At 36.9% G+C, this 25,499-nt stretch overlaps 1 protein-coding gene across 15 annotated transcripts in view; it reads left to right on the forward strand.

The window, feature by feature from the left end:
- ABI2 (abl interactor 2) overlaps window positions 1-25,499 on the forward strand; it is a 53,538-nt gene that overhangs the window by 12,512 nt on the left and 15,527 nt on the right. For 9 of the 15 annotated variants that reach the window (XM_072341501.1, XM_072341504.1, XM_072341508.1 and 6 more), the window contains exons 2-4: window positions 8,685-8,852; window positions 16,716-16,892; window positions 20,551-20,568. In XM_072341501.1, the coding sequence (XP_072197602.1) occupies window positions 8,685-8,852; window positions 16,716-16,892; window positions 20,551-20,568 (363 nt within the window). The remainder of the gene's footprint in view (window positions 1-8,684; window positions 8,853-16,715; window positions 16,893-20,550; window positions 20,569-25,499) is intronic. The other 6 variants (XM_072341503.1, XM_072341506.1, XM_072341510.1 and 3 more) reach the window with 1 other exon arrangement.

Here is a 25,499-nt window from a genome sequence, read left to right on the forward strand (position 1 = left end):
TTGTTAGTTTCTAAAAGAAGTAATGGTGTCTAATTTGCAGATGGAGCTAGTACTTAAATTGTGTGGAGATGACTGCAGTACAGGTGTGCTATAATTAATATGGGAGTTTAAATGCTCATTCTTTGATGCATGTAAAAGGTCTGTACACAGCATTGAAAAATGGAGTTACTGCTGGCATAAACCAATCTCTGGGCAAGAAGCACTGTAATTAGTGTGAAAGTAGGTCATGCTTAGGAAAATCTGTGTAAAATACAGATCTCAGTGGAAATAATTACAGAAAACGTGATGCTGTGGTGTGAGGTTTTATGCTGCAGGTTGAATATAGTGTCTCTGCTTGCTGTTCTGACAGAAGGGTTACCTCTAATTATGGAGCACGTGGACCAAAGTTGTTGGTTAAATTCAGGGGAAAAAAAAGAGAATAGTAGCTAGTTGTAGTTCCTGCCAAAATGAGGGTTTGTTTGTTTGTTTCCTGCTTATTTTCTGAGATTCTGAAATTGTAGAAGCGAAGCAAAATTTGAATCTGGTTAAAATGGAAACTCTCCTGCGATTTTCTGTGTTGGCTTTCTTTTTTTATTTGTGTGTGTGTGTGTGTGTGTTGGTAACTCTTAGAAACACAAATAAAATGGAAGGAATTTTGAAAAAATGCTTATTTCTAGGAATCTACCCTTGAGTGTTAAGCTGGGGCTCCTTTCTTGCAGAGATGACTTAGTTTATCAGTTTCTTGTTCAAGGGCTGTAGAACAGATGCAGAGGTTGACCCCTCTGTAAAAGGGACTTGAATCCCACTCTCAGTCTGCCAGTATTATGTTTTTTCCAGTGCTATGGTAACAGGAGCAAAAGGTTGTAAAAACATTCTCAGCCAGAAAAGTGAGCAGATACAACTCTGGGGGCATGCAGGGAACAAAACTGTTGAATAGGAAGGAGCTGCTTTTGTTTGGCACTTTTTAGAGTGAACTTTTACTGACTTTGTGCCACTTCTTTTTGTTGAGGCTGGCAGTTAGTTTAGCTAGATGTGATGCTTGGCTCCTTGATGGCTGGCTGTCTCTGGGTGTCACTGCCACCTGCAGCAGAGCAGTAGTGCAACAGAGGTTGGCTCTAAGCAGGTGGCAGTGAGCATCGTGGACAAGTTGTTTGGCCTGCGTGCTGCTTTTGCTCCCAGTCTGGTAAACCCTTGTAGTGGAGGCAAGGGAAAAGGCCTGCCAGTTGTGTGCATTGCTGTGATTTTTCAGTTCAACAACAGTGTATTTGTGTCTGGTCATGTAATGAATTGCAGGTGTGCATTTTCAGTCATACGGTTCTGGCACACATGACAGTGCAGCATTGGAGGAGATGGGGACTTCAGCCTTCATATAGTTCTGCAGTAAGCATTAGAATCTTTCCATCATTGTAAAGACAGGGGATTGGGGAACTTTTTGTGGGTAGATGTAGGGGAGCCTCTTGTTTGCATTCAGCTGCAGCTTTCTGAGGCTCTGGTAGTCCAAGCATACATCCTAGGGTGCCACTAGTGCCTTTGCTGCCTTAGAGAGGAATGTTGTATGTTGTTACTGTTATGTGAAGGTTTCTCACTTTGATTTCTACTTTATTTTGAGCAGTTTTTTTTTTTGTTCTTGTTCTGTCAGCTTATGTATCTGATAAATTTGTTCTTTTCAGTATGTCCAGACTGGTAGCAGCTTTAAAGAGTACCAGATAATCATTTCAAATTATTTTCAAGTTTGGAGTTAAACCTTTTCATGATGATCGGTTGTGTAATCCAAGCATGATTATTTACTGGAAATGGAAGAGCACTCGCACAGATTCTGGCCCATGGTCAGTTTAAGCCCTGTCTTTCCAAAATGGCAAACTCCTGTCGCTGCTTTATTTCTCTCATGGCACTTTTTAGCCACAGGCACAAAGGTGGTTAATTTAAAATATGATAACTTCTACATTGAAAACATTATGGGACATGTTAATGTGAGGAGGAAGTAGGTAGGGACTGTGGAAGCCAGCTGGAGGACCTGTGTTCCTGGCTTGGCCATGTGAGCAGTTGTGAGCTCATTTGTTGTGACCAGGCAGCAGCGGCTTCCAGCAGCCTGCTCCTGGGGCTGCTTACATCTTTTACAGTGCCCAAACATGTGGCACTGTGCAGCACAGCTTGATGGCAGCCGGGTGTAAGCTGTGGTAACTGATGTTATCGTCTCCACCTGCCTCTTTTTTGGGATCTGCTGGCTGAATCATGTGTATGTCCTACCCTTACATGCTGCAATTGCACTCTGGCAATTACAAACTGTCCTGCCATCTGACTAATTACATAGGCTGTAAAGTATGATCGTGGATGACGTAGCTGTGTCCTACTTAGCTTTTCTTGTTGTGATATTGTAATGTCTGGCAGTGGACACTTGGAAGCAGAACCTGCTTCTACCGCCACAGCTCTCTGCTAGTGATTAAAAATTAAAGCTGTTAGTTGACCTCAGTCATCGGTGTGTACTGAACTGATGTCAGAATTTGATGTTGAGTGAAGAAACTGGCAAAGTTGGGAAATAGCTGAAATGTTACATAAAGCCTTATGTACTGAATAAGGTTTTGGGAATCTGAAATAGACACCCTTTCTTAGAAATGGTTGATTTTTGTCAGATTTCTTGAGAGAGGGAAGGAAAATCCTGCTTCACTGATGTCGGTGAGGAGGAAATGGTATAAATAATGTTTTCTGCATAGCGGAGTGGGACTGTGGTCTGACTCTAGTTAATTCCAAATTCTGAAGGGCACTTTGATTCTGAAAAGTGATCTTTGCAAATGTTGCAATGATGTCTTTATCAAGTAGCTGTAAAATCAAGTTTGAGCTGAATTGAATTAATCAGTGGTTCTTACCTGTATACTCATTGAAAATTAAAGCTTCCTCAGTGAGTGAACAGCTGTAGGACAGCAGGTGCATGAAACAGAGGTAAGCCTACAGGGCTTTGCTCTTTTTTTGAGGATCTTCACTTAACACATCTGTGTTGGAGTACTCTCTGATGGCAACAAATATGATGAGCTTGTACTGAAATTAAAGCTGAAATTGGCCTTGTATTTGGAAGTCTGATAAGTATTTTGCTGTATGAAATAGAAAATTATCCAGTTTTCTCAGCTGTGTTATTGCTGAAGAGCTAATAGAGTAAGAGGAGGGATCCACTGATGAACCAAAAGAGCAGTGGCAGCTTTAAATACACATGGAGAATAGGTTTCTGTTGTTGCTGTTGCTTCTCAAGCAAGAGCTACATTTGATGCTGTGAGGCAGTTATGAATTACTATTAATATAACTTAATATTAACTTATTTCAGATGCAAATGCATTTGGATGCTAGCATGCTGTTCAATTTCTAGCAGTAAGTCATTTTAAAGTATTTATGTGTTGAACAGCCTTTGTGATGTAACCTTGTCCCCTGGATTTATATGAATGCAGCATACTGAGGTTGTTTGTTGGTTTGTTTGGCACTAACAGGACTTTGGCTCTACTTTCAAAGAATAGGAAGTTGCGAGTTTTGATGGGAGCAGGACATTTGCATGTGAAAAGCTTGCTTGTGACTGTGGGAAAATAAATTCTAAATTTGATCCTGGTGTCATCTAAGGGAAGCAGAGGACATTTACTGCAATGGTGCTGGCTGCATAGAAACAGTGGTGTAAGTGATTAGATGTCAGGGAAGCTGTGCTTGTTTGCAGCTGTCATTCATTACCTCTTTCTTCTGGATGCAGCAGACTGATAGTCTTGTCAGAAATTTCGAACTGGTGGCTTAGTTTTGTCCAGCCTTGAATGCAGTACATATTTTAAAATCTGTTTTCTCATTTCAGGGGCTAGTTAGGATTGGTGTATCATTTCTTCCTAGCTACTAATCAAACCTAGTTTTGGGGTTTAGCACAGAAATAAAAATGTCAAATGAATCAATTGCAGTAGAACCAGAAGGTTTTATCATAATGAGAATGACCTGATACTGACTACAACAGCTTTCTGATTCTGAGTTTCAACTAGTTTAAAAGTTAGGAAGTCACGTTTTTTATCAAGAAATTCTAATAACATTTAGAGTATTATTAAACGTTTCAGTAATCTGAACAACAGAGCAGCTCCATGTCAGAGACTTTCTGAATGCATAAATAGTAAATTTCTCAGCACGTTTTTTATTAGTGCTGAGATGTGTTAAACTAAATTATCATCGTTTAACTATAAAAATGGAAATAACCTTGTGTATATTTATAATCATGTCAGTGGAATGACTTTGGAAATGTCTTTTCTTTTCCAAACATTGCATTTATTGCTTCCTTTCTGAATGTTGTTTGAATGGTAAAATCTAATGATAAATTTTATTATATTTTTAATTATAAAAGTGGTACCTATGGTAATTACTAAGTTTAGCCTAAATGCCAAAGTTCCTTATACAGCCCTTTAATATACTCAATGTACTCTAGATTACTGTGTGATCTCAGATTAAAAGGTAATATGTTTGATTAGATAAAGAATATTCCAAATTCACAGTGCAGTGGCAGTGCTTTTGTGGAAGTGTATGTATTAGGAAGAGCTTCCTGTTTGCTTGATTCATGGGGTGTACAGCACATGTAAATGAGCAAGGTTACTGCCACCTGGTTTTATAATAAACATGTAAATGAGTACTCTTTTCTTTGCTAAAATAACAGTAACAGCACTATTTAGCATGAGTAAATATGTAGAGAAAAATGTGGACTAATTCAGAGATTATAGGATTACAATTGACAGAAAGAAGTCCCCCCAACTCCAAGCACTTTGGCATTCTGGGTATACTGAAAAATAGGTGGACTGGATTTCCTTCTGTGTTCAATGTACTAATAGAATGTAAGGTTCCTCCTATTTGTTCTACATTATTAATTTTTTTTTTTTCCATGATTTTTTGGAAGATCTTATTTCTTTCTGTCTATTTTGCCTCTTCTGCTTTTTCATCCCCATTTCACCTTACAGACCAGCTTCTTACAAATTTCAAGATATATGCATTTCTTATAGGAAGTAGGCAGATCTAGTAATAAAGGGGTAAGGGATATTCTTTATCAAATATGTGTTTATTGAGGTAGTTTTTTTAAAACAAAACTATTGTATTTTTCACTGGTGGTTACGTAACTTTTTGGCATGATTCTGGTGTTATTATTGGGTTAATGATGCTCAGTTTTTTCTTCCATCATTTTTTTCTCACTTACTGAAGGTCCTTGGACCTTCTAAGCACTTAGATAGACTAAGCAAATACCATCTGGGCAGTTGAATAAATGCGTGTAAAATATTTAATTATGTGTTGGGCACGTTTTGTTCTGAATAACAAAGGCTTGTTGAATGAACTCTGTGTCCTGCAGCTTTTGTTTTTGGGGCTTATTGAAGCTGAGGCAACCTAGAGAGAAACCTGAGGGGGTTGTGCGTGCTGGTCATAGGCAAGTGCCCCTTTTGGGTTTTAGTCAAAAGGAAACCACAGCTGTCACTGATTAAATGGAACGTCTTCTCATTCTTAACTTGTCACTGTTAACGTTTTTATCCTGTGTATGAAGTATTGAATTTTCTTTCGCTAGCCAGTCTTATTTTGAATGATATCAAGAGACGCTGTGTATATTGGAGAAGTGATTATTAGACTGTGGGTGCACTGCAGTGTAGTTAGTCCCATATTGCAATACAGAACCTCAGCTTCCTTTTTGACACTGAAATATTACTGTGTGAAGTGTTATACCCTGAAGAGCTGGTTTAAATATGAAGATTTTATTTATTTATTTGTTTATTTATTTTTCCAGAATGAAATGCTGTCAGAACTCTTTTGTATGTTTCTTATACTGAGGCTGGTTGAAGGTGATGGCAAGCTCAGGGAAGAAGAAAGATGGAGAGAATCTCCCCATCCTTAATTTAAAAATGAAAAGTATTACGTTCAGAAGAAAAAGTTGAAAAAATTTGTCACATTGATATTAAAGGCAACAACTTGCATTCTAAGAATTGAACACAGTTTATTAACTCACAGGTGTAAACTTTTGGGCTCTAATAACAGAATTTGTTGTGCAAGTCTTGTTAGCCCAGCTGAAAATTTTGGACTCCCAAGCTGATGATGGCTTGTCGTTGGATAACAACATAACAAATGTTCAGAATCAGAGGAGAAAAGATGGCTGCAATGGCCAGTTAAGTTACCCGTGTATTTTAGTACTTCTTGTGATACATCGCTTTCAGGTCTCAATTAACTCTTTCCAACACATAGGAACCGTAATTTTCTTTTTTAATATTTTGCTGTCTTTCTACATTTTCTCACAGTAGCATTTCTTGTTTTATCTAGTTAGGCTGAAAACATAAGTCATCCAGAGGTGGTATCTCCTGATGGTTGTATCTCCTGATGGTCCAGCTGTGATACTCGGATATCTTCTTAGCATTGTTTGAGAGGTGAAGCTGGAAGTTTGAGGAAAGATCAGACTTCGTGTTGGTGAAATGGGGGCTCTGTATAATGGCATGCAGAGCAAGTCATATTTGTTCAGGTTATCAGCCAAACACCCAAACTTGGCCTCTCAGTCAGAAGGGATTTTGTGCATATAAGGGATCCAAATGTATTTGTAGATTTTCTTCTAAGAAGCCAGTTCCTAGTTGAAAGAGTGTAAATGGAAGTGACTTGAATTTGGGTATTAGGTGTACATCAGTGGAAGAACTAGCTTGGAACTTGGATTTATATTTGTACCTCTTGAAGCAGTAAAACCATAGCAGAGGCTCATAATTTCTGAAATGATAGATTGCTTTCCTTTTGTTCTAAAACACTCTGACTATTAATGAAGCAAATTGTGCTTACTGGCTTCTACTCAGCTATTCTGGATGTAGAGTACTAATGTAAATCAGCAGTTTCTGCTTCTATAAATAGGCTTTAGTAGCAGCTGCAGAGCAAAACTGACAAGCTTCTGGTCATTTTTATTATTGCCATCCAGAAGTTGTTTGAATAGCTGTGAAAATGTCCTGTGGTGTGTGTGCTTGCTGTTGTGGTATTTGCAGGCCGAGCTGAGGTTACGAGTGGGAAGGGAGCAAGTTTAGATGCCAACAGTATGAGAGTTGTTGCAGACAGTTCAGTATTCCTCTGTTTGGGAGTCCCTCAGCTCTGTTACATAAAATATATGTTGCCCAGATAGCTGAAAGTCAGCAATTCTTAAATGGGGTTTGGAGACTGTGCTTTTCTAAAGGTTTTGTGGCTGGACGTGAACCATTAGATGCATCCTTGCTTGGAGACCATCATCATATTGTGCCCTGAGAAGTTGTCCCTCCCCTTCTGTAGTCCACAGGAGCTCCACCGCTGCTGTCCTCAGTTTGGAAGCAGAATAGAAAGTGGTACTAGTGGGACCAGCAAGGAAAAGGAGTATTAGCAGACTGACCATATGCTGTGAATGGATGGACACAGGGGAGTCTGCAAAGAGTGTTGAGTATCTTTGGGCATTTAGTTGAAGTCTTATGTTTGTGTATGTGTTGTGGTGGTGGTTTTTGTTTTGGTTTGTTTTTTTTTCTTGAAATCTTGCTTTTGAGGATCTTAGTGTACAAAGTCTGATGAAATACATTGTGCTACAAGAATGACTTTTCTATAATAAAGGTATGCTTGCTTTCTGTGCCGCCCTAAATTATGTGTTGTGAAATGGACTGTAGATTCAGCTTGTGCTGAAGCATACAGAATTACTTTAATTTCGCTCTCAAATAAAAGCATGTTTCTTGAATCTTGGTACTCAATCTGGATGAAGAATATATAAAGGAAAGGAAATTGTGGAAGAGTACTACAATGGTAGGTGGGTGTAGGGAGCACTTGTCACCTGCTACTGCTACAAAGTCACCAGCATCATTGGCCTGTAAGGAGACTAAAGATGACTGAAGTGAAATTCACTGTATCTAACTGTAGCAAACCAAGAACTGAATTTTATAAGCCTCTTATTTGTGTGTTTTACCATTGGATTAAGCTTTATTCTTTATGTTGAGTTAGATTCTACTGATGTTAACTAATTCTAGGAGAAACACTTTGAGGACTAGGCTTTTAGCTCATTAGTTCTAATGGTATTTGAAATGAAATATGTTCTTATATACAGATATCCTCTGGTTTGACAGCCTATGTTTTTAAAGTGCTCTTCTACTGGAATCATAGGTTGTACTGATTCTTTGCAGAAGAAAATGCAAAGTGAAAATGATCAGAACGTTCAGGAAAACAAGAACACACAGCATAGACAGATAGAATTGTAGTAATTAATTCACAGTGACTGAGTGCTTCCATTCTTAATGGTCATTTGTGGCAATAGAGGGGTCAGTATAATTGAGAGAGATGAGGAATATGTACAAAGTTTAAAAAGGAGCCTGAATTCTGTAATAGGAACATTTTCTTGTCTCTTTGGATAAACAAACCAAATCACAACTACAAAGAGCATTAAGTTCTTTAAAAATTGTTTATGAAAGTGTGGTATAAGAAGTTGTGCTTTGAAATATTAGAATGTTCCTAGAAAAGATCAGCATGTTATATACTGTCCTAATTTCTTTTATAAAATACTGAAGCTGTTAAAATACAAAGTTAATGTCTTTTGTTTAGTGGAAGAAAACGTTAAGGAGGAAAAATGATAACTCTTGTGTACGGTTAGTTTGAATTCTGTAATTCAGTGTCCTTTAAAGACAGACAAAATGAGTTAATTCCATGAGTATTTGTGTGAGAGAATTAATGAATAAACCTTTTATTTCTGCTTTCAGTCAGCAGATAAGCAGCGAGCCCTAGAAGAAACCAAAGCCTACACAACCCAGTCACTAGCAAGTGTAGCCTATCTGATCAACACTTTGGCCAACAATGTTCTCCAAATGCTGGATATCCAGGCATCCCAACTTCGACGCATGGAATCTTCTATCAACCATATTTCACAAGTGAGACTTTTGGATTTTGTTTTTGTTGTTGTTCTCTGTTCTTGAAACTATACAGCAAGTAAAACTCTCCATATGCATCTTACCTGACACTTTGTGAATAAGAAAAATGGTTAGATCTAAAGCGGAGGGGTGCTCTTCTCCTAATACTAACTCTGGGAGTGGGTGCTTGTGATTTTTATGCTTGAGGTATTGTGAATATTTTACGTAGAATAAGAGATTAAATGTAGCTGAGGCCAGTTTATTGTTTGGAGATGGGTTTGTTCTGTGTATGAAATGAAAAGCACAGGTAAACAGCTAATGGAAAATTCAGAAAATTATGTTAATGGATGGATTAACCTTTCCAATTCTTAGTTATGACTTCCTGTGTGCGATATTGAATAGCTATAGGGAAAACAATACTTGTCATCTTTTCCTTTACCTGTTGCTGTCACACTAGTGGCATCTGATGGCAAAAGCACATGTGGCTTTTCTTAATTTGTAATGAAGTAAACAGACAGCAAAGCTAATGTCCCAGCTTTGTGTGTAGCTACAAAACACCTGTCATTGCAGTTTTACTGAGCAGCAATAAAATGGCTTGCTGTTATTAAGAAGCCATGCATGACCACTGAACTGATGAGGTAGTTTTGATGACAAGAATAAGCTGAGAAGGAGCTATGGGTTTGTTGGAAGTTTACATGCCCATAGTGGATTAAAAAGAGAAAGCTAGAAAAATGATACAGAACTTTCTGTTCTACCACTGTTGAGTTACTTGGTTTCCTTACTGAACTGTAAAAAAAACAAAAACCTCAACAGATGAGTATTTTTATCAGTAGGTCAGTGAGAGTGGATGGATGCAATCTATTTATAATTAAGAAAATATTGTAGCTGGCTGCCTTGTTCCTTTATGGTTACTTTTCCTCCACCTGAGATTCATCTTCTCTCTTGTGGATAATCACTCTTATAGTTCTCCATGAGTTGAAACTCTGTCCATAAAGTGGATTGAGATCTGTTAACTTGCTTGTGCTGAAAGGGTTGCTGAACTGATGGAGAGCTAGACCAGTAAATTTTTGTGCTATCTTAGTGAGTTGAATTGATTTACTGAGAGGTCAGATGAATTCTAAGCAGAGGCAAAGAAAGGGGCAGCCTGAACTTTCCTTTCTGGTGGTGGTACACTACTTAATGACCTCAGCCATCTCACGTGGCTGCATTTTTAGAAAAAAGCTGCAATTATGATTTCTTCTACTCCATACTTCTTGCTAATCCATAGACAACTTAATTCTTTTTTTTTTTTTTTTAACCCCAGAAAATGTCACAAGTTACTCTGCATGCATGTATGTATATGGGCTATGTATATGCTGTGTTTGTCTGTGCTGTTTATTTCTATTTGAATGTCAGGAAGAAATTCTTTATTAGAGAGAGTGGTGAGGTGCTGGCACAGGCTGCCTAGAGAGGCTGTGGATGCTCCATCCCTGGAGGTATTGAAGACCAGGTTGGATGGGGCCCTGGGCAGCCTGGTCTAGTAGCAGATCTGGAGGTTGATGGCCTTGCCTCTGGTGGTGGGTTGGAAATTTGGTGATCCTTGGGGTCCCTTCCAACCCAAGCCATTCTGTGATTTGTATGTGTGTATATACTTGTGTGGGTGTGGGTGTGGGTGTGCCTGTGTTTATGTATACGGTTCTTAAGAGGCTAGTGTCAGCTGACAGGTATTTTGGTTGTTTGAGAGCCTAGCATGGAATACAGAATAAACTACTTGAACTCAGGCCTCACTGGATTTTCTATTTTATAGATATGTGAACATTTGTCACACAGTTTCTGTAAAGCAATTCTGGGGAGAAGTTCTTGGCATTTTTAACTTCTTCCTGGATTTTATGCAGGTTGAGATGTTAGATCGCATTGTTTTTGTCTCTTGTACAAATGGACGGTTTCTAAAAATGGAGTGCTAAGTTATTGGTACCTCATACCTGGTACTAGTAATTTTTAACAGCTGAGCCTCACAGGCTGCATTTGTACAGCCAAGCAAAATTATTTATTTATTTATTTATTTATTTATTTATTTATTTATTTTTAAAAAATATATCTGTGTAGAATTGAAAACAGAAGGATGTTCTTGTTGCCCTTTTTGTTTGTTTGCTGTATTATCCATATATAGGATGCTCCCCAGGTCTTCATGGAAGAAATGATATCAGAAGAACAGACACTTATATGAAGTGCACTGGTCCTAGAAACTTGAGACTAAATTGTACTTAATGCCCTCAGAAATGGGCCCATCTGATGATACTGATGTTGTGTTGTATTCTCTCTTAATGTCAGTAGTTACTTTTCTTTAGAGAGTTGATTTTTGTCACAGTTGATGTGTAATACATAATTTCAGTTCAGTAACTTTGACTATACTTCTCCTGGAACAAGTCAAACCTGTGGAAGATTTCTTCCATCTTTTTTTTTTTTTTTTTTTTTTTTTTTTTTTTTAATTTGTTTGTCAAGTGACATTAAACACTTCATGGTATAATAATATCTCTTGGCCAAATTATCATTCTCTCTGACTTGAAATGATGTCAGTAACGTAGAGCAGATTGGTATTACCATCTGCTCACATTTGGCAGTGTATTACTGCACTAATACTCTGGTCAGTACACAGTGAATTTTCAATTTAGAAAGTCCTAGTTCAAGTTATAATATCTAATTGTGTAGCCCTGCTTTTGATTCTCATTCAAAATCCCACATGTGCTCCAAAGAGAGGAACAAAACTGTTTGGGTTTTAGTAAAAACAAACAAACAAACCAAACAAATTAAAAACTTTTTCAAACTCAGAGTCATGATAACTTCAGAAGATTAAGTATTCTAGTTCTCCATTCATACATATTACACAAATTTATGTCACTTTCTGTATTTCCTTCTAAATGTCAACTTAATCAAAGAACTGAGATCGAAACTGATGACCATTTGTGCATGTTCAAATTGCATATAGGTCCTCAGCAAGGAAATCATTTTAATGAAAGTGGTTAAATCCTGTTAGTCTAAAATTTAGATTACTTTGTTTTGGTCTGAAGGCTGGTGAATCTACCTGTTCTTACTTGCTGTCTTGATCTTTGTCCAGTAATAGATAATATGCATTGTTTTATGTTTGAATAATTTCAATCCTAAATACAGATAGCCTGTTTAAATATTTATACTTTTTAGAAAAATTTTTATTTTTTTTTAATTTTTTTTTTTCAAGTTAGCAGATACTGTGAAACATTCATCATATCCAAATTCTTTAAAGTAACTTTGCAAATTTTCAGGTTTTACTATTTGTATGATGAAAAATATTTGGTCAGATTTGGTTATAAAATGTTCTTAGTGAGAAAGCTGAGCTTTAAAACTATTCTCTAATGGTAATTATATAAACAACTGTTCAGTCACAAAGAGTTCAAATGTGCTAAGAGTGATGACTTTTCTCCACTGGTACTGTAGGATGGAGAAACCTTCTTCATCCTCTTGTTCTGGAATTTGTCTCCCATGGTGCTACTAATCATGAGCAGTGAATGGATCACAGGCTGAGCTCTTCTGTAGTCAGCACATGATGCTTGGTCGAACTGCAGCAGTGTGTGTGAGCCAGGTGGTCTCTGCATGGAAGTTCCCTTGGACCTTCCACTGAGCTGTCGGTGAAGGCTGGTAACTGTTTTCAGTTGTCTTTTTCTTGTGAATTATAGGAATAGACAGACTTTTCTAAAAATGGCAAATTCTAAGAATAGCCAAACTTTTCTGAAAATGGTAACACAGGTCTAATTTTGCACGGTAGATATTACCAGTTAATTGGGTAGGTAGCTCTTCAGCATCTTAGTATCATTATGTTCTCTTACTGTACAGAATACATTTAGCTTATGTTGAAGCAAAAAAGATGTCACATTTCTGTTGTCAGCTTTTCGTTTTAAAGTAGTAGTACAATTTTCAAGCTAGTCTGAAATAAGATAGTTTTGAATAAGATATATTTTAAAAAACAACAAAACTCCACCAAACAACTTAGTATAATTGTGCTTAAGCAGCTTTTTCTCATACGATGCTTTTAAAGAGAATTTTAAAAGCCCAAACAGGCTGACAATAAATTGATAACTGAACATAAGAATGTTTTGAGTAGAGAAAGAATTGAAAGCTGTGGAAACGTTTGTTTCTGAAATTTGACAGCAGATTGGGTTTTCCAAGTGCTAACTTAATTTTCTGGGAAATTTCATTCACAGGTAAAATATATTTCAGAACTCTGAGTTTAGTGACTATGTTAATTAACTAATGTTAATTTTGTTTTTCTCCTTAAGCCAGTGATTGCCTTTTACAGATGTTATGGAACGTATTTGAAAGGATGGTAGTGATGAGTCTAATCTCTAATGAACTTTCTATTATGTAAATACTTTTATTTTGTAAATGCTTTTGCCCAATACTTTTTTGAGTGATGGGGAAAAAAATGCAGAACACAGTCAGGAGTTAGAAATTTTTTTATCAGACAATAATATTTTAAGTTATGCAAGAAAAGAGTATATCCTGTCTGCTGCTCTTGACAGACTCCACGAGTTTGGTGTTATACTAATCCAACTATAACCTCCAACAATGAAATACACTTTATTTGTCATTCTTGGAGATTTTTCTGAAGAGAATCATTTGAAATTGTTGCTTCTTAGTAGAAGTTTCTATATCAGTGAATAAATGTTCTTTTCACATTCTCTTGCCTTGCTTGTGGGATTTATGCTATTACTGGAGTCAATAATTACCTGTGCTGAAGATAAAAATTTTGATTTTCTTTAGTAGCAGGTTAATGTTTGTTCCCTTTTCTACTAATGAATTAGCTTAATGTTCTTTTCTGCTATTGCACAAATGTCTGAAGATCTTATAACTCCAGTAGTCAACTAATCAAACAAATGAAATTTTTGAAAAACCTTCCAACACAATACAGTTTGGGGCGTGTTCACCTGAAGCGAATGCTGTTTTAATGAACTTAGTCATCCCATTGCTGCTAAAGATAAAGGAGGTGTTCTGAATCGTAATGCAAGAGATCCCCCATTAGATGAGCTTCAGGTTGTAATCAGATTTTATGCTTTTTGTTGTTTGCTACTGAAGTCGCGCCTCTCTTATCATGGTAGTCCTTAAGGAAACTGCATGTACTTACAATTCCTAGTTAATTATTAATAAAATCCTCTTGTAATTCATGGAAACAAGTTTCCACAGTGCTAAGATGCTGTCTCTACAGTAACACATGCATTAAATATCTTCATTCACCTCTGTTTGTAGATAATTGTGTAATAGAATACTAAAAGTGCATGACTGAGTTTGCAGAAGTGATGCACTTGAAACACAGACAACGTAAGAAAAAATCAGTGCTGCGCAAAATTGTTTTCTGTGATTCGTCAACTGAAACCAAAGCTTCAAGGATGTAGTGTCTAAGGTAGAAATAAAAGTTTGATTGAGAGCTGCAGACTGTGATGTTGCAGTACATTTGAAACATTATATAGCAATTGAAAGGCAGTTGCTCTGGCAGCTGGGTTTGTTTAACCTTTCAGCAAATGGGATCAGAGGCCTGTGAGACCAACATAAAATGTTTCTGCACTTCTCTAGTGTTATGTCTAGATCACAGATAAAGTCTGAGACAGCAGTAGAGAACTTAATTCTGTGATATTAAACATGAAGCTGTTTTCCAAGTTGTTACAGATGCATGCAGTTAGATTATAAAAACCAAGACAAACAAAACAGACAAAACAGTTTGTGCTAAGTCCCTAGCAGCTGAGGCAAGCTTTTTGTAGACCACCTCTTGGGTATAATGGTGATATGAACCACTCCTGCTAACCTGTAAAAGTGAAGGTTTGGTACAGGGTAGAGATTAAAATATGTTGGAAGATGCAATACTGAAATTTATTCTGATGCAACATGGTACTTTTTTGGTGTGTTGGATTGGAACATGTGTATGTGCTCTGTTTGCTCTGGTGCTTGAACAACCATAAGTACTGTATAAAACATGAAGAATCTGACTCACCACTGTTGCTCTGGGGGGTGGTATCTAGATCTGGTCATCCCAGGAAATTTCAGAAAGGACTTCAGCAAAATTAATTTTGGAGCAGCTTAATTCTTAAATTAAGGTTGCACAAACTGTGAATTTCTGCAAAGGTTCGTACGTTGACCAGATTTGGGTGGGTTTTTGAGGGTGATGGAGGATGTATCGCAGATAGTTTAACTACCCCAATAGATTTCAAATTGCTACCCAATGAACTTGAGCTTTCCAAAGAGGATTTCCAACATATTTCAACACTGAATAATCGATCTTATTTGGTACCTTTGTTTGAAGGAATAGTGTGAAGCTTTGGTAGAAGCTTTATTGCTCTAGGCAAGTGATACTAGAAGTGGCAGAAATGGACATAACGAAGCTGTATTAATTGCTTCAGTTTAGCTAGGGTGCAAGATGCTGAAAAAATGTTGCTGGAAAATAATGGGCAATCTTGATAGATTGTAATTTAAACTTGCATGTTATGCCCTGAACATTTGGGGAAATTCTTCTCTAGAAAGAGTTTAAAGAAACAGCTTTTAGGAAGTGTTGTTTGTTTGTTTGTTTGTTTTGGTGGAGGTTTTGTGTGTTTGTTTTGTTTGCTTGCTTTTGTTTGTGTTTGTGGGTTTTTTGTCATTCATCTGTTTTATGTTTTAGAATTATTTTCATAGGTAATACAGATATACAAGATCTTTTTTACTGCTCCTGGTATCCTTGGCTCAAGCAGAAGTGTAGAACATTGTAGCCAATCCTGCTGTTCCAGTGCCTGCCCACAGAAAAATAACATTCAGAAAACTTTTTGTAATGAAAATAATTTCTCATTTGTACCTGTTCCTTTGTAATTGGTACAGTGTGTGTGTTGGCTACAGAAAGTCTCTCTGATACCATTCATGATCACAAGAATTATGAATGATTAGCAATCTTAATGATAGTAATTTTGAGTGTTTTCTCACCTTAACCTGTAGCTAAAATGTTCACATCTCTGTGAAGTTTTTTGCAGGCAAAGTTATTTTGTCAACAAATGATGATGATGATTTTTTTTTTCTAATGCTGCATGTAACTCTATGCACCTTGACTTAAGAGGGTCATTTTTCTCCCTGCAAGATATGGGTTGTTTTTTTTTGATAATGTTCTCTTTTTCCTTGTCCTATTAAAATAAATAACATTCAAGTACATGTTTTCAAATAATGAATTTTCAGTACGACCTTGTTTTTGAGGTGGATATTCTCCTGTGGTACTCATGGTGCGATGTGTCTGTTTTCGGAGGGATGGCTTTTCTGTGCTAGGCTTACCTATTCTAAATGAAGGCACTGGGCTTAATGACCTAAAATTTCACCATTGCTTTTTGATGATGAGTTTGTATCGACTGATTTACCTTGTCTAATTTGTCTGAGAGAAGCTGTATTCTGTCGTATAGCTACCAGTGCTAGCTTAGCAACTCTCTTACTGTGAGAAAAGCAGCTTACAGTTTGTTTATCGGGTTGTAGAAGTTCAGGTTTGGGAAGATATCCTTATGCTTCATCTCACTGGAGGGTATTTCAAAGACCAGCTGAGGAAGCAGTTGTAGGATGAAGAAAGATAATTAATAGAATTGTATAAATCAGTGTCAGTAAATTCATAGGAAATAAAAATGGGGAAAAGGATATTTTGCTCAATTGCTAAGAATGAGAGTAATAGAAAACCCAAAGAACTTGTGGCTGTTAATGTAGGTTTGGAGGTGACAAATTCAAAAGTAAATCAAAGATTATGTAAGCTAGTATATGTAGTGATATGTTAAGCACAGTATCAAAATGTTGTAACTGATTTAGCTAGTGTTTTTTTTGTCTACTGACTCTGTATTCAAATGCATACCACTGTTAGTAAATACACTGCGTCTTTTGTAGACGGTGGACATTCACAAAGAGAAAGTTGCTAGAAGAGAAATTGGTATCTTGACTACAAACAAAAACACCTCAAGAACTCACAAAATCATTGCACCAGCTAACTTGGAGCGACCAGTTCGCTACATCAGGAAACCTATTGATTATACAATTCTAGATGATATTGGACATGGAGTGAAGGTAGGTGATATTGTTAAAACAGCCAAACTGCAAATACTTTGTCTATGTATCTTTACAAAATAACTTGATGCTTTTCATGGTAATATACCAGTTTCTCCTTGCCTGGCCACTGTGTCTATAGGTGTAAGAGGAGTGTTGCAAGGCTGCAGTTACTCTTTCCCCTTCCCTTTCTCCTTAAACCTCACAACTCACTGAATCTTGTTTCTGAGGATATTTGGGACTGGAGATTTCAGCTTTTACAATGCTTCTCAATGTGTTCTTCTGTGATGCTGCTCTTACCATTTGGGTAGGTTGTCAGGATATACCTGAGCAATGAAAGGCTAATGACCATCTCTCACTTTTCTCTCTGAATTTGCAACACAAAGCATGATTCAGCTTTAATTGCCCCGGGGTTACTTGGAAGCTCATGTGAAGAAAGCATTTGCATAGGAAGTATTAGTTGCTCTCTAACTTTTGTCAACCTGTTGTACCCACATCTTGTAATGTGCTTTCTTAAAGTGAGCTCTCTACTACTTTTTTGCTACACAGGGTTTCAGAATATGAATAGTGCTGCCAGGCTCAAAGCTAGCTGGTCCTAGTCTTTTAAGACTAGGATAAGTGAATTTCAGGGTAAAGATCAGAATAAGACACAAGTGGTGGCTGTTCTGTGCAAGTATTAGAGCAGTGCATGCAACAGCAGTCATGTCAAGTGTGGGGTTAGATGTATGTGGATTTTTTTCTAAGCATTTCCTGAATGCAGACAGAGTCTTAGCAGGCATGTTACTGTCTCATTGTTAAATTGGGCTGTCAGGAAAACAAATACGGAAATGAAAATACTGACAAGAGTTAAAGTTCTAGGAGAAGAAAGGTAAATAACACAAAGCTGTGTCACTTTTACATGACAAACTTACGAATCTATAAGCCTCTAAGTGAGCAGTATGGTAAGGTGTTTCTTCCAATCAAATAAACCAGAATTTCTTTTTGCTTGATACCTACCTGCATTGGGTTGTCTGTGATGCTCAGTTTGAACTGTCAGCTTGGATTTAGGTTACAGCAAGTTGTTTAGCTGGACTTTTAAAATTCAAATTCTTAATAGTCTTCTTTATGTATTTCTTCAGAGCAATTTTACTTGAATTTTCTTCACATCCTGTTAGTCAACAGAAAGGATTTTTTTCTATTTCTTATCAAAACATTCAGCTTCAGTTTGTGACCTTAATCAGATTTTCAGCAGACAAGTAACTCTTCAGAAAAAAAATATGAACAAAGAAAGAAAAAAAACCAAAGCAACCCCTGCAATATCAACAATAGCTACCATTTCATCTAGGAAGTCATTATAATTCTTGTGTTTAAAATCTACTACCAATTCAAATTTTGAGTATATGCGGGTCAACAGAACTCTTTCTGGATATTGTTCTTGATAATATGTTTATGATCACATTAATGAAATTATTGTAGAACTCATGGAAAAAAAAAATTAATTGCTCTACAACACAATGTTACTTCCCACTAGCTTTAAACACTTATAATCATTATTCTACTTTCTTCAATATAGCAGAATCATACCCACGGTGATGCAGCAGCTGATGAGTCGAATGTGTATTTGCATCCATTTGTTCTTCTTGTGGTATGCTTGAAAAAGCATCCAAATGTACTGTTTGCAATGTACTATGTTTATCTAGAAAAAAATGTGAAAAGTCTTAGAAAGGCATTGTGTGCTTTGTGAAACATTAAGCAAACATTAACATTAAGATCCACAGATCAGTCCCAATTGATCCAATCCTGTGTTCAGTGCTGAAGAAAGAACCACTCTCTTGCTGATATGGAGAAGGTGGCCAGTTGTGTTTGTCAGCCTGTTGGTATTGTTCTGCCTGAGTAACTGCAGAATAGTTTAGTAGATCTCCTGCTGGACAACAAAGAGAAAAAAGATGAGAGTTAGGAACTTTGAATTCACTTTTTTATATAGCTGTTTCTTGATTATTATTTTTATTTTTTCCCCTTAAAATGAGTACTTGACAAGTTACTGAATGAATAGTGTTGAAGTTCTAGATATTACTAGTCCTCTGTCTACTTTTCTGTTGTAGGACTTTCTCTCTAGTACTGGGGCACAAAGTTATTTATTATCAAAACAAAGAAAAAAGCAATGTAGCATGCATTCATTGTGGCCCCTGGAAATGATTGCAAACCAGGCTGAGAATAATAAAGGGGAAAGAGGGGAAGCATCCTTGGTCAAGAAATCTAGCATGCCATGTTGAACTAAATAGTTTAACCAGTTTATTAACCAGCTATATCACTCTTGGAAATTCAAAATGTTGTTGGGTACCTTCTTTGAGAAAAGGTACTTTACAGTATGGTGGGAGAGAATTTAAATGCCACTATGTCATTTTAAGTGGTCCCTCCTCATCTTGATTCCCTGACTCCACAATGCTGCAAAAATACAATTTGTTCTGTTCTTTTTGAGTGTTTCCTGGGTTACAGAATCTTCTGCTTTTCCTTCCATGAGGTTGTTTTAGGAGGACGGAAAAGAAAAAAGTTTTATCCATTTGAAGTGGTTTGTAATTGTATTAAGATACTGTAATTACCAAGCAGTATTGCTGAGGAAAAGGTCACCCCTCCTAGACCCTTTTGTGTAAATGATAATCTTTCTGGCCACTACTGGGATGCCTGGCTTTTCTGTGAAGCAGTGACTTTTTTGGTTAATATCACCATGGAACTTTGAACTTGAAGGCTGCTTGCTAGTAAATCAGCTTATGCTTTCTTTGCTACATTAGATTCTTATTATGAGCTATGAAAATGAAGGAGAGTAGTCCTAGCTGTTGAGATTCTCCCATATTTTACATTTGGTGTTATAAGAAATTTAAGAAATGTGATGTGCACCGTGTTCAGATCTGCTGAACTGAAAACAGATCAAAAGACATTCAAATGGGAAGACTACTTTCACTGATATTTTGATTATGGGGAAAGACAACATATGGTATTATGGCAGTGAGATATTGTGACTTCATGCTGAAAACCTAGCACTTAAGCTTTGAGATGTTTCACTGTTGACTAATGCCTTAACGCTAAATTTAGAAAAAGGTACAGGGCATGATGATTTACTCTTGGACTTTGTTCAAGAGATTTCTTGCTGGACCAGATTAAGAGCTAACGAATGGCATCATATAGGAAAGGGCATGTATTAGCTTAATATTTTGAGACTTTTGTTTCAGGTGGTTGTGAATATACTAATGCAGGTATATACAGTATATACAGGTGAATATGCTAATGAGTTCTGTTGAGCTCAGGGTATTTGATAAGTCCATTCTTTGACAGCTCCATGAAACTGATATCTGAAGTTAATCCATCAAGGTCCTATTTTCCATTCTGAGGTATGGTGACTTATAGTTAGTACTGTAAGAACTTGAATAAACAGTGTACTGACAATTGGGATTTAATTTTGAAGTGTTAATCTAAGGGCTTTGTGATCAACATATATTGAAAGTTTCAGCTTGAAAGTCTTTTTATTCATGACACATTCTGCTTTAGCCACTCTTTCTATGATCTACTGATACATTATTTTGTTAATGCTGAATGCTTAACTTTTTTCTTTCTTTTTTCCTTTCTCTTCATATCCTGAAGTTTCAACTAACCTTTCAATGCTTTTTTTCCTTACCTCTTTTATTTGCTCCATTTATGCATTAAGTGGTTGCTTAGATTTAAGGTAAGAAATCCCAGGGCTGGATTCCCATTCTTATTCTTCTGAGACTATTACACACGGGGAGATGGTTATGTGAATGTTACTGATTGTTTAAGACAACATTGGTCTCTTTCCTGTGTATCAGACAATCTGTTGAATGATTTCATTGCAGATAAATGTTTTGTGATGGAAATTGATGCATTTGTGGAAGGAAGCTAGTAGTTCATATTGAAATTTTTGTGGCAAAATGTTGGCTATCTTAAGTGTATCTACCAGTTCATTTATAGAGGAGGAATATTGTGCTAACTTTGCATTTAAAAAAAAAAAATACAGTGACTACCTAGCAGCTGGACATGAGCCTCCCCCTGTGCAATATTCTTTTTATCCTATATACGGTATGAAATATTATTTGATTGGGATTAATGTTTCAGCATAAGATTGCTCCAATAAGGGGGCTCTGAAGGTGTATAAAATAATAGTAATAATTGAAATCTGTACATGTTTTTTAAAGTTGCAGTATCCTTAATTTTTTTAGAAACTGGTAACAGTATTTAAATACAAAGAGCCACTGACTGAGTGATTTATGTGGTAGGCTACTAATTGACTAATGGGTCAGAAATTCAGACTGGAGTATGGCAAGTTCTTGAGGATCTCAGAGATGTTCAAATGTTAGTAGTGTTAGTGGCTGCAGAAATAACAGCAAAAAGCCTCAAACTTTGACAAGATGTTAATGAAGAATTGGATTACGTTAAGCAGTAAATAGGCTATAGCCTTTATGGAGCATTTTGGTATTCTCGTCTTCCTGAAGTGTGTCTGGTTTGGGCATTTGGGTTAGAGAGAACAAAATTTCTTAATTGGCAGCCATGGTTTTAAAGAGGGAACTGCATTTGGAAGTGTAGAATGCTAAGGCATCATATGGAAAATATTAATTAAATGAAGTTCCAAGTTGATGTGAAATGTTTTTCATTACTAATTATTTCCTGTGACTAGAAAGCTAAAAGAAAACCTTGCACATTTCTGTTAAATAGCTGCTAGTGTAGGTATCCTAATGATGCCCCTGTGGAATTGGCCAGCTGGTATTTGTGGTTAGGTATTGCTGTGTATGTAGCATGTCTGATTACAATGAACATTTTTTAATAAATGAGATTTCTCACATGAGTGTAAGGTATAGTATTGTATTTCAAGTCACAGAGTATTTAAATGCTATTTGAGAGTTATAAAATAGATCTCTTACCTGTGTGTTTCTGTCTGTGTGTATGAAATGGATACTTCTGCTGCTGAACTTGCCTAGATGATTCTTTTAGAAAAGGAATGGACCAACTGTCTGTTTCCTTTGTTGCTTTCTGCAGCTGTGGTTATGAACCAGGAATGACCATCCTAAAAAGAGTTATCATAGATTATGCATGAACTGCCATGTCTGTGTATTGTTTGTAGTGGTGGAGAAATCTCTTCTGCTTTTCAGATTTTTTAAAATTATTTTTATGAGTTTAAAATGAAAATGACACTATTTGTTAGAACACCAGCTATTTATCCATTCTATTGGAGTGAACTTGATCATAAGTTCCATTTGGCAGTTAAAATATGTCAGTCATCTCCTCATTGCCAAAACCGTGAGGGTTTAAAAAGAGCCCCATGAATGGACATTTGTTACACTTCAGGAGTGCCCATCGTTGCAGTGTGTCAGCCTGAAAGGAGAAAACTGAAAGGCCACTAACTGTAGTTCCACGTGGGTATGAATTTTACTTCACTTGAGAAATTTTTGTTAAATTTTTGGATTGCATTTATTTTTCATAGCTGCAAAGAAACCTTAGTCTTGGCTGAGAGTTCCGGCATGCTACAAGTCAGAGGAATATCTGTTCTATCTCTTGTCAGCAGATCAATTTGGAACAACATTGTTGAAGCCTTTTTGTACTTACTGGACTCGGTTCTTTAATTACTTTATGTAAGTGAACACAGTATAAGCAGGTGAACTCACTTGCTGAAGCTTTTACTAGTGGTTGATAGCTAAGACAAGGTTGAAATACAGACTTTTCACTTCCATATCAACTAGTTTATCAAGTGATGGGCATACAGCTTAATTAGATTTCCAGAATAACTACTCAAGTAGCTGAGCCTAACCTGGCAAGAAGTTTACTTTGAGGGAGCAGATGACAGGCAAGAAAATAAAAGAAAATAGTCCTCTGTGGAGCTTTCACAAGATGAAGTGAGGCATGGGAAGTTTTTGTTCAGCATTAGGTGGTTTGTCAGGAAGGATGGATAGCTGCTCGGAGCTTCTGAATGTGATCTGTGGAACATCAGTACAGTGACACTTTGTTAGATTTGCAAAATCTTTTGGTGATCTGAAAGATCCAGAAAGTTTGGTTTGACAGTAAAGCACCCCTTAGAATTCTGTGTTTAGTTCTTCCTGAGGACTAGAATGTATGCTCTTCAGTCTTTTTGAGGGAAATCGCCTGATCTTGGTAATGAATCTAACGACGAGATGCTTGGCTGAAAAATGAATGTGTTCTGGGTTTGAATCTTTGTTGCAGTGAAGTTTTTAAAATCTGTGCACATAAACAGTTAAGTACCTTAGAGCTCTGTAAATAAATGATATGTTGGTTCAAATTCTTGGAACAGATCTGTCTGACCAGCCATGTATCTCTGCACTTCTTGTTCAGGCAGTAGCACCTTTTTTTGAACAGAATGGTCTGTATCAGTCCCTTTGGACCTTTTTTTCTTTAAAGTTTGCTTTACTGCTGTTACTGTGGAGCTGAGTCTCAGGGCATCCTCCAGGATGTGTTATTAGTAAGGATCTGCTTGTTTTAGGTTGTTCACACGGTTTCTTCCTCAGCAAAGCATCACATTCTAGCTCCAGCACCGCCTGAGTTACAGCTCTGGTCCTTAGACCTTCTTGTCCTGTTGCATGCTATTGCATGGGTTGTTTTTTATGTTTTATTTTGTTTTAAAGAGCTTCTGTAAGGTACCCAGTCAAAGAAATGCTTATCTGAGTGTACGGGTGTCCTCTCCCTAGAATTATTTGGAGTCCTTCCATGTAATTTCAATGGGTGATGTTTTCCGCATTTTTGCCTCCATGGAATAAAGCAAAATGTTGGAAAAAACCCTCCATCCATTCTGTGTAGACCATGTGCAGTGCTGCTCTGGGTTCTCAGGGTTGTCTTTCATCTTCTACCACAATCAGCTTTTTTTTTTCTTTTTTTTCCCTACACTTTGTGCCCAGGTCATTATTGCCTCTCTTGATCTTTTCTTGTTTTTAGCACAACACTGAGCTGCTTAGTGAGTTTGGTTGCAGGCTTTGTTTTGCCACGCAGTTTCCCAAAAGAATTTGCAAGCTCTCAGATACAAACCAACCACAGATCTGTGGAGACCTGCAGTTACACAAACCACCAACAGGCAGATGCGTTCCTTTGCTTTTCCCCTCCAGTTAAACCAGTTGCAGCTGGATACGTAAAGCTGTATTGGAAATGCCATCAGAACAGCGCTACTTCTATCTAGAAAATTCCAACTGATTTTGACTGGAAAACTGACTTTTGATGATTGGCAGCAACTGTAAATGTGACCATGAGTTCTCGTGCTTGCTTTGGATTGTAGAATCACATATGAGGGGTGCTTGTGGATGAGAATTTGTTTCAAAATATATTTGCAACCATATATAACCATATATGCAAAATGGGAGAGATAGTAACAACAGAGTAAAGATTTGTAAGGGTCAGGGGGTTATTAATAGCATTATTAATTATTTTTCTTTTTACCTCATAAAAAAAGGGAAAAAGTTGGAAATCTTACACTGTTTGTGTTTCAACAGAGGTTATCCCTAGTATGGTTCTAAATTTCATTCTTTTTGTTTTCTCAAGTTAGCCTTTTAGCGTCTTGCATAATAGCATTTCCAGAGGAAGGGGATTTTAATCAGATGGAATTGTCTAACTCTCAGTAGCTAGTCTTCAAGTAATCAGTCCTGGCTGATTTGAAGACATCCTGTAAACTTTGTTTTCTCAGCATTTCAGTTTCAATGGTGAAAAGTCATTTCAAAGAGCCTGAAACTGAGCTTGCTGTCAGTGCATTTCCCCATCTTTCAGCATAGTCTTTCTGAAGAACAGCGTCTTTGTGGCTGAAATTCCTTGTCTAACAAAGAGTCTCTTTTTCTTCAGCCATGTTTTCTGAAGCTTTCTTCCTTTCCTGTGCCAGAGATATCTTTGTTAGTAGTAATAACAAAAGCAACTGTCAGTAACTAGAATTGTACATCCATCAGACAAGTATTGCTGCTGCTGACTGTTGGCTTGCAATGTCGCTTTAGTCTCTAAGTGTACTTTCCCTTTTCACTGTAGCACAGTGGAAGACTAACATTTCACTTTTCTTCTTGTATGTAAGTAATATTATTCTTGAAATTAGTGTTACATACGTAGGATGTTCTGTTAACTGTAAAGTGATAGCTGGTGCTGGCATCATATAGGGAGAAGCCAGAGAGTGACCAGCTGAAACACCTGCAGGGATTGCTGGGATACACATTGGTTGGACTGTTCGCTGTCATCTAAAGACACCAACAAACCCTATTCTGCTGGGCTTTTTGAAAAAGCTGTAATGAATGATGTTGCATGACCTTTTTTTTGTTGTTGTTTGTTTTTGTTTGTTTTGTTTTGTTCTTGGACATCTCAAGTAGGTGGGTGAAACAGCTGTCTATAGTGAAAGAGGAAATACAAGGGCTGCTGCAACTTTAAAAAAAGAAAAAAAAAAAAGAAAAAAAAAAAGGATTTTTTGTGCTATTAATATTCCGTGTATAGAATAAAATATTCTTCATTTTACACTTTCCATCTTCCCTTCAAGTAATTGTAGTTCAGTGCTTACCTCATCCCTCACTTGAATTAACTTTAGAATTCTTGTTGCTTAGAGTTGGCTTAAAGGACTTCATGATGTTGTTTAAAGTACTTTTTTCTTAAATTGACACTGGAAAGCACTGTTGC

This window comes from Excalfactoria chinensis, chromosome 7, assembly GCF_039878825.1.
Source record: "Excalfactoria chinensis isolate bCotChi1 chromosome 7, bCotChi1.hap2, whole genome shotgun sequence".
NCBI lineage: Eukaryota > Metazoa > Chordata > Aves > Galliformes > Phasianidae > Excalfactoria > Excalfactoria chinensis.